Source organism: Nicotiana tomentosiformis, chromosome 8 (assembly GCF_000390325.3).
Source record: "Nicotiana tomentosiformis chromosome 8, ASM39032v3, whole genome shotgun sequence".
NCBI lineage: Eukaryota > Viridiplantae > Streptophyta > Magnoliopsida > Solanales > Solanaceae > Nicotiana > Nicotiana tomentosiformis.
The window spans coordinates 90,878,559-90,889,034 of record NC_090819.1 but is presented as its reverse complement, the minus strand read 5'-3'; the positions used below and the strand labels follow the sequence as shown (position 1 = coordinate 90,889,034).

At 40.9% G+C, this 10,476-nt stretch overlaps 1 protein-coding gene across 1 annotated transcript; it reads left to right on the top strand.

Annotated features, from left to right (window-relative positions):
- Positions 1-6,517: 6,517 nt before the first annotated feature.
- Positions 6,518-9,284, top strand: LOC138897819 (uncharacterized). Its single transcript, XM_070183838.1, has 3 exons — positions 6,518-7,386; positions 8,678-8,878; positions 8,990-9,284. Exons 1-3 carry the CDS (start codon positions 6,518-6,520, stop codon positions 9,282-9,284), a joined length of 1,365 nt encoding a protein of 454 aa, XP_070039939.1.
- The last annotated feature ends 1,192 nt before the right edge of the window (positions 9,285-10,476 follow it).

Genomic DNA, 10,476 nt, shown 5'->3' with positions numbered 1-10,476 from the left:
TACTGTTTCTTTTCGTTCAAAATAATTGTATTTCTTTCAGACTCTGTTTGTAGAAAATCTTAGAAGCTCGTGAGTTGTGACTCCAGATCCGGATTGTAGTAGATATTATGGGCATTTATGTTATTCCGCACTCGATTTTGTTTAATTTTGGCTTAATTGACTTTATTTGTTGAAATTAAATAACAATTGACTTAACGGTTCTCTAACGTTGGCTTGCCTAGTAAGTGAAATGTTAGGTACCATCACGGTCCCGAAGGTGAAAATTCCAGGTTGTGACACCTTAACGTCACATAGGGCTACAATAGGTTTTTCATACATCATATTTTGGAGCATATCACCATCGTTTTCTGCTATTTCTCCCCATAAAGTTACAGTTTGACGATCATACCTGAGTTTTACAATTCAATATTATATTAACTATATTTAATACATTTGATCAATTAATAATATTATATTTAATGTATGATAATAAATGATTAAGTTAACTAACTTCAACTTACCTTTCGTTCATTAGCATTATTTCTCTTCGTTTCTTGTTACCATGTCCGATGGAAGCATTAACTTTCACTAAGTTATCAAGTGTGTCTGCAAAAAGAATATTAATACAGAATACGTGTAAATAACTATTAAGAATTATTAAGTAAACATTATTCATAATGTAAGATTAATAAATGAATCTAAAGAAATTACCAAATATTATTCCATTGGTGCATTGGACTGCCTCTTCGAACGAAATGAAACTGTTTAGGAAGCTAACAGTGAAAAATTGGTTGTTGCATTTCTTGACTATAGTATTGTTACTGAACAAAATCTCAAAATCTTTGTGTACTGATTGAAAATTAGGTTTACAATCATTTATGCGGTCGTTAATGATGTAATAGATATTGCCTTGTTCTGAATGTTCCTTCCACATATTCACTTGATCAGTGAAAAGTATTGCTTGCATTTTTGTTTCCTATAAAGTTTTATCATAATTTAATATAGTGATTGAACATGATACGAAAAATATTAGATATAATTAAAAGATAAAAATAACATTACTTCCTCATCTACAAATGTCAGAGTCCATCGAAGGCGGCCTTGATTTGTTCATTTTTAAATTCTTTAACTACTCCACATTGAATAAGTAAGACTTTTATTATCCACTGAAAATCAGATCTTCTCAAACTGTTAAGTAGCACACATTCGTTTGCAAATGCAGTTTCAGTTGCCATTGTGAGTACATGAAATCAAGTGCGAACAAGTGGTCTAATATCAAAAGGGCACTAAAGTCATAGAAGACATTCATAATTATAAAGTTTTTATTTAAAAGAAGATTTAAAAGAAATATTTAGACCAATTATATGGATAGCTAATGCACTAACGTATATTAATCCAGCCACAATGTGCCTACTACTAAAATTGAGGATTAATAAGATTTTTATGACATATACAAGAACATGCCGCAAAATTGTTATCACATATGCAAGAACACAACTCATTGATCATGTATAATTTTTATGCACAGGAAAAACCAACTTTTCAATAGTATAATAAATATCAAATAAAACCAAAGCATTTAAATTAGCATATAGTTTATGTAAATTGATAATACAAAATATCCCAATCTCAAATTTTGAAGAGTAACAGAAAAATCATAGTTGAACTGCAAGAAAGCTACATAACTTTAGAACATAATATATTACATCATAACAAGAAGATAATATAAAATATTATTCATGAGATCGATAAGGAGAATTGTATACCTGAACCAATGAAAATTATCAAAACTTTGGATTGATTCAACGACACCAATTGTCAAGGGCTATTTTTTAAGAACACAATTATAAAATTGTGATATGTATACTATAGTCAATTAGAAGAGGTAATAAATTTAATTTTCTGAGAAAATATGAGCAACTTCAGTTCGCATAATAATTAGTAATTAAAATTATACATCAACCATAGAGTGGCATAATGATTAGTAATTAAAATTATATATCAACTATAGAGTGATAAAAATCTTAAATTAATAAAATATTAACTTGATATGAGTTAGAATACCTAACTAATTTTATGTGATGAATGCAATGATCCAAACAACTTGTACAACATTTGTAAGTGACTTTAAATCAATGATAATACATGAGACATAAACCAATGATCATGTATGAGATATATAGTTGAATTATTACATAACTTCAAGAATATAGTACAAGATAGAAATTTACTGAAGTGACAAGCAAATTCGCTATGGGGACGTCAGTTTATGACAAAGAATGTAGAATAATCACTTCTTTAATAGTTGTAAAATTCTAGAAACCTAAATTGATTCCAAAACAAAGAGTAAAAATGGGAGGGACAATCCTAATACGGTATTGATTCCAAAACATTCGGAAGAAACGAAAGGAGAAGCCTAATTCGGTCAGTAAACTTTGAAGAAATTGAGTCCTAAACTAAGACCAAATAGACAATGGATTTTGAATCCCAAACTGATCAAAAGGGACGTGTCCTAAACTAAGACCAAATAGATAACGGAATGTAACAACCTGACCGGTAGTTTTGCTTTTTAAAATCTCGTTCTCCTAAATAAGACTTTTCGTAAATGCTTTTACTATTTTATGACTTGCGGGGATTGTTAGTTCGGAATTTGGAAGGGTTCGGGTTGAAATCGGAATACTTGGTTCCTTAAGGTTGGCTTAAAAGGCCAAGATGGACTTCGGTCAACATTTTGGAGTAAACGACCTCGAAATCGAGATTTGATGGTTTCAATAGGTTCGTATGATGATTTTGGAATTGAGCGTATATTCGGATCGGGTTTTGGATGACCCGAGAGTATTTCGCCGCCTAATAGTGAAAGTTGATTTTTGAAGGTTTTAAAAGTTCTTTAAATTTGGTTTGGAGCGGGTTTTGGTGATATCGAGGTCCAAATGGAATTCTGAGATAGGGAATAGTTCTGTAATGTCATTTAATACTTGTACATAAAATTTGGTGTCATTACGAGTAGTTTACGTACGTCTCGGCGTATTGGAAGTAAATTGAAGAACTTGAAGTTCTTAAGTTTGATTCAATTGGTTTTGGGGTGTGATTCTTAGTTTTAATGTTGTTTCGGGTGTTCCGAGAGTTCGAGCGAGTCCTTTTTTTTTATTCCAAACTTGTTGGTATGTTCGTGTGGATCCCCGGGGGCCCCGAGTGTCAATCGGACGAGGCTCGGACCAAGTGGAGAATTTGGAGCAACATTTGATGCACCAGATTTGTCAAAATCGCACCTGCGCTTCGTAAGCCATAGGTACGAGCTCACAGATGTGGGCCAAGCCTCACAAAAGCGGTCAAAGGAGGGCAGTCTAGGTTCCGCAGATGCGGCCCATCCTTCGCAGAAGCGGGATCACAGAAGCAGGTACCCGTCCGCAGAAGCGATCCCATCCGTCCTAGTAAATTTCGCAGAAGTGGATTCTTGTCCACAGAAGCAAGGGCGCAGGTGCGGCCCTATGACTGCAAGTGTGGAAACCGTTGGAGGTAGTGAGCCTCATTTATTACGGGTTAGGTCCATTTTTATCACATTTTCTTCCACTATTGGGCGATTTGAGAGCTTCTAAGAGGGGGATTTCGACCTAGCTTTATGAGGTAAGTTATTTATTTTAAATATGAGTTTAGTACATATATTATGGGTAGATTTCCATATAAAAATTGGGTTGAAATCATGGGTTGAGATGAAAAACCTAGGGTTTAATAAAAAATGAGATTTTACCACGAAAATGATTATGAAACTTAGTGAAAATCATATATTATGTTCCTAAGGTTATGGGTAACAACTTTCTTCAAATATTTCCGGAATCCGGGCGTGTGGGCCTGGGGGTGAATTTTAGGAATCTTGCAATTTTGGTTGGGTAATCACTTAAATATTGAAGATATAAACTTTTGAGCATAGATTGATCGATTTATATAATATTTGGCTAGTTCCGAGTCGTTTGGCAGCAAATTTGGAGGTTTGAGCGCATTCTTGAAGTGGGAAGTAAGCTTTGAGATGAGGTAAGTCTCTTTTCTAACCTTGTAAAAGGGAACTTACCCCATAGGTGAACTTAATTAATACATGTTGTTATTTGTGGGGGCTACGTACGCACGAAGTGACGAGAGTCCGTATGTAGCTACTATTCCTATTTATGTCCGAGTAGTTTTAGGTTTACATCATGCTTGTGGATATCGTTATTTGATTATATTTGATAAGAGTGTCAAATGGAACTGGGTTGAGGATTTTTAAGGATTTAAAAGCTTCAAGTCGAATTGTCTTTATTTTGAAAAGAATCAAGAAAGGGTTATGATTTATTGATAAATATATATTTGACCACGTCGCATGTATGATCCGCTAGCGGGGTAACAGATGCATCTATGGTTCGCGTCGTTCGTCCCTCGGTAGTGCACAATATACATTTATGTTTGATCAGGCGGAACGTCCTCGGTGGTATTCGTGTGTGATAATAGAACTGGAAGCTCCCTTCATAATCGGTATAAATTCATTGTTTGTGTGATCAATTGTTTTAAAGGAAGAAAGTGATTCAAACTCTTAAATATTTCTGAAGACTTGTTCAGTTATTTCTTGTTCCAGTCTTATTGTTGTATATCATGCTTAATTAGAATTTCATATTATCATGTTATTGGCCCTAGTAAGTGTCGGAGTCGACCCCTCGTCACTACTTCTTTGAGGTTAGACTAGATATATACTGGGTACATATTATTTATGTACTCACACTATACTTCTGTACTTAATTGTACAGGATCTGAGGCAGGTGCATCTGGTTACCAGTCTGGTGCGCAGATTTGATCCCCATCTCGAGACTTCAAGGTGAGCTACCTTCCCAGTCGTTCTGCACCAGCTGGAGTCTCCCTTATGTCTTATTTATTTTTTTGTCTATTTCATTTCAGACGGTAGGCTATTGTTCTTTTGTATATTCTACCAGATTGTCCACATACTTGTGACACCAGGTCTTGGCACACACACTGGTAGACTTATGATTTTGGATTTGTTTACATGATTAAGATTTGTACTCGTTTGCTTCCGTTTAATTATGTCACATTTGCAAATTTCTAAATCCTTTAAACAAATGAGGAAATGTTATCCACTTTGTAATTTATTTAGACGGAAAATCATTAGTTTGATCAGTGTTGGCTTTCCTAGCAATGGTGTTGGGCGCCATCGTGGCCTAAGATGGAATTGGGTCGTGACAACATGGTATCGAAGTACTAGGTTCACATAGGTCTCACAAGTTATGGGCCGACCTAGTAGAGTCTTGCGAATTAGTGCAGAGACATCCGTACTTATCTTCGAGAGGCTATAGGGTGTTAGGAAACTACTCTTTATTCATCTCCTATCGTGCAATTGGTGGTATACTAAAACCCTTTATCTGATTCACTCACAGATGGTGAGGACGAGTACGACAGACATCCCAAACACGGGAGGAGCTGCTCCCCCCATTGCTAGAGGCAGAGGTAGTGGCCGGGGGAGGGAACCGACCCGAGGTAGGGTACGAGGGTGTCACAGAGCTGCCTCGGTAGCACCCCCATTGAGGAGGAGGGTGAGGTGCACGCCATAGAGCCAGTCCCGGTAGATTTCATGTAAGCACCGGGTTTTCAGGAGGTCATGGGCCGTATGTTGCGGTTCATGGACACTATGACTCAGGCTGGTTTATTTCCAGCAGACCCAGCCACATCTCAAGGAGGGAGAGCACATACCCCTACTGCCCATGCTCTGGGGCATGCATCTGCAGTATATCAGACTCCGGGTACACTACCCGTGGGCGGAGCCCAACCAGTTACAGCGGTTGCACCTGAGGCTAGACCAGTTGTTGATGGCTATCCGCATAAGCTATTGGACAAATGGACTAGGCTACACCCTCTTATCTTCGGGGGAGAGCGGCATGAGGATCCCCAAGACTTTATTGACCTGTGCAGGGACATACTACACAATATGAGGATATTGGAATCCCATGGGGTGGATTTCACTACTTTCCAATTGGAGGGCAGGGCCCGTAGATGGTGGCAGTCTTATCTTCTTCGCAGACTAGTGGGTTTTCCTCCCATGATTTGGGACCAGCTTACACAAGTTTTCTTGGATAGGTATATTCCAGCCTATCAGAGGTAAGAGTTGCGAGGTCAATTCGAGCAGGGTCAGATGTTAGTGACCAATTATGAGGCGACATTCTCCGAGTTGTCTCGCCATGCACTTATAATATTTCCTACTGACGCAGAGAGAGTGTGAAGATTTGTTGCGAGGTTGCACCCCGGTATTCGGGATAGTATGGCCCCAAACGTTGAGATGGGTACTGGTTATCAGCTAGTAGTGGAGATTGCTCGGAGGATTGAGGGCTACTGCCAGAGGGGTATAAAGGATATACAGCAGGACAAGAGGGCTTGATTCTCTGGAGAGTTTAGAGGTGCCCTGGCAAGGGGCAAAGAGAAGTTTGGGAGGGGTCAGCTTAGCAGGGCCACATATCGAGCACCACCACCTCCTCAGGGTGCTCCGGTGCGACCGTATTTTAGTGCTATGCCAAAGAGTTCTTATCGCCCACCAGCTCATCAGGATTCTTCCAGTGCCTATTTCAGTGCCATGCCAAAGAGTTCATACCGCTCACTAGCCATTCATGGTTCTTCTAGTGGGTATTTAGGCCATCAGGGTCAGACTTTAGAGCAACAGTCTATGGTACCGAGAGGTTGTTACGAGTCTAGAGATCCGGGTCACATGAAGAGAATTTGTCCCAGACTTCAGGGCAAAGCAGTACATCAGGGTCATCATCCCATGATTGCAGCACCAGCCATTCGACCGCCCAGAGGTGGGAGACAGGAAGGTAGGGGCCAGCCTAGAGGTAGAGGCCAGGAATGGGGAGGTCAGCCAGCTATTGTTCAGTCAGGTGGAGGCCAGCCAACCCGCACTCCAACTAGATTCTATGCTTTTCCGGCCAGACCAGATGTAGTGGCCTCAGATGCCGTGATCACATGTATTATTTCTATCTACGGTAGGGATGCTTTAGTGTTATTTGATCCAGAATCTACCTGTTCATATGTATCATCTTTGTTTGCTCATTTCCTGGATATTCCTCGTGAGTCCTTGGGTACTCCTATTTATGTGTCCACTCTTGTGGGCAATTCTGCATTTGTGGATTGGATCTATCGGTCCTGTGTGGTCGCATTCTGTGGTTACGAGACTAGAGCGGACCTTTTATTACTTGATATGACCAACTTTGAGGTCATCTCGGGCATGGAATGGTTGTCCCTATATCATGCCATCCTTGATTGCCATGCCAAGACTGTTACCTTAGTAATGCCAGAGTTGCATAGATTGGAATGGAAGGGTTTGTCTGTCAGTACATCTAGTCGGGTTATCTCTTTTCTGGGCTCAAAATATGGTCGAGACAGGTTGTTTGGCTTATCTAGCCTATGTTCGGGATACCACCGCAGAGTCTCTGGCGATTGATTCAGTGCCAGTAGTTCATGAGTTCGCCGATGTGTTTCCTTCTAAGCTTCCAGGCATGCCACCGGATCATGATATTGATTTCTTTATTGACTTGGCTCTAGGCACTTAGCCTATATCCTTCCCACTGTATCGTATTGCTCCGAAAGAATTAAAAGAGTTGAAGGAACATCTTGTGGAGTTGCTAGTGAAGGGGTTCGTCAGGCCGAGTGTGTCACCTTTGGGTGCACCAGTATTATTTTTGAAGAAGAAGGATGGGACTATGCGGATATGCATTGATTACCGCCAGTTGAACAAAGTCACCATTAAGAACAAGTACCCGTCGTCACGTATTGATGATTTGTTTGACCAGTTTCAGGGTGCTAGGGTAATTTCTAAGATCGACTTGAGATCAGGATACCATCAGTTAAAGATTCGGGACTCAAATATTCCGAAGACTGCCTTCCATACTAGATATGGCCATTATGAGTTTCTAGTGATGTCCTCCGGCCTGACTAATGCCCCAGCGACATTTATGGATTTGATGAACAGGGTGTTCAGGCTTTATATCGATTCCTTTGTTATTATCTTCATTGATGACATCTTGATTTACTCACATAGCATGGAGGAGCATGAGCAGCATTTGAGAGTGGTGCTTCAGACCTTGAGGGAACAGATGTTATATTCTAAGCTCTCCAAATGTGAGTTTTGGTTAGATTCTATGGCATTCTTGGGGCATCTGGTATCAGGCGAGGGTAATAAGGTGGATCCCAAGAATATTGAGGCGATTTAGAGTTGGCCACATCCTACTTTGGCGACTGAGATTAGGAGTTTCTTGGGGCTAGCAGTTTATTATCATCGATTTGTGGAGGGCTTCTCATCCATTGCAGCACCTTTGAGTAGATTGACCCAGAAGGGTGCTCCATTCTGTTGGATCGGTGATTATGAGGCGAGCTTTTAGAAGCTCAAGATGGCCTTGACTACAACACCAGTTCTAGTGTTGCCATCCAGTTCGGGGATGTATACTGTGTATTGCGATGCTTCACGCGTTGGCCTGGGTTGTGTATTGATGCAGGAGGGGCAAGTTATTGCATATGCTTCACGTTAGTTGAAGCCCCATGGGAAGAATGTTCTTGTGCATGACTTGGAGTTGGCCACGATTGTTCATGCTCTTAAGATCTGGAGGCATTATCTATATGGGGTGCCTTGTAAGGTTTACACTGATCACTGCAGTTTGCAGCACTCTTTCAAGTGAAGGGATATCATTTTGAGGCAGCACAGATGGCTTGAGTTACTAAAGGACTATGACATTACTATTCTCTATCATCCCGGCAAGGCGAATGTAGTCGTGGATGCCTTGAGTAGGAAGGCAGAGAGCATGGGTAGCTTGGCAATCATTTCAGCAGATGAGAGACCACTAGCTTTAGACATTCAGTCCTTGGCTAACAGACTTGTAAGGTTGGATATTTCAGAGCCCAGCCGAGTTCTTGCATGTGTTGTTACCCAGTCTTCAGTATTGGAGTAGATCAAGGGTCGATAGTTTGATGATTTGCACCTGGCAGTTCTCAGGGAGACGGTACTACATGATGTTGCCAAGGAGGTTTCTATTGGTGAGGATGGTGTCCTGCGACTCCAGGGTCGTCTATGTGTTCCTAATGTCAATGGCTTGAGGGAAAGTATTCTAGAGGAGGCACACAGTTCTCGATATTCCATTTATCCAGGTGCTACGAAGATGTATCGGGACCTGAGACAACATTACTCGTGGCGGGGGATGAAGAAAGACATAGTTGAGTATGTATCTAGGTGCCTAAATTGCCAGCAGATTAAGTATGAGCACCAGAGGCCAGGTGGCTTACTCCAGTAAATGACTATACTAGAGTGGAAATGGGAACGCATTACTATGGACTTCGTAGTTGGGTTGCCACAGACCTTGCAGAAGTTAGATGCAGTTTGGGTCATTGTTGACAGGTTTACCAAGTCAGCACACTTCATTCCAATTGCAACTACTTATACATCAGAGAGGTTGGCCCAAATTTATATTCGGGAGATAGTTCGGTTGCACGATGTGCCTGTTTCCATCATATCAGACGGTGGCCTTCAGTTCACTTTGCATTTCTGGATAGCTGTACAAAGTGAGTTGGGGACCCGTGTAGAGCTCAGCACTACGTTCCATCCACAGACCTACGTGCAGTCAGAGCGGACAATCCAGATCTTAGAGTACATGCTCATAGCATGTGTGATTGACTTTGGGGGATAGTGGGATCAGTTCTTGCCTTTGGCCGACTTTTCTTACAACAACAGTTATCAGTCCAGCATTGAGATAGCTCCATTTGAGGCTTTGTATGGTTGGCGATGTCGTTCTCCTATCGGGTGATTTGAGCCCGACGAGGCTAAGTTATATGGTACTGATTTGGTGAATGATGCCTTGGAAAAGGTAAAGTAGATTAAGGAGCGACATCGCACAGCACAGTCCAGACAGAAGAGTTACGCGGATTAGAAGGCGCATGATGTATCATTTATGGTAGGCGAGAAGGTTCTCTTAAAAGTCTTGCCGATGAAGGGCATTATAAGATTCGGGAAGAAGGGCAAGTTGAGCCCAAGGTTTATAGGCCCATTTGAGGTGTTGAGGAATGTTGGGGAGGTTGCTTATGACCTTGCTTTACCTCCTAGCCTATCAGGGGTTCATCTGTTTTTTCACGTGTCTATGCTCCGGAGGTATCACGCCAACTTATCACATGTGTTAGACTTTAGCACTATTTAGCTGGATAAGAGCTTGGGTTTTGAGGAGGAGCCAATTGCCATTGTTGCTAGACAGGATCACCAGTTGAGATCTAAGAGGATTTCCCCGGTAAAGGTCCAGTGGAGGGTCCAACCAATTGAGGAGGTGATCTGGGAGTCCGAGGAGGACATGTAGAGCATATATCCACACTTATTCAGCACTTCATGTATGATTCTAAAACCGTTCGAGGACGAACGTTTGTTTAAGAGGTGGAGAATGTAACAACCCGACCGTTCATTTTGCTTTCTAGAACCCCGTTCCCCTAAATAATACTTCT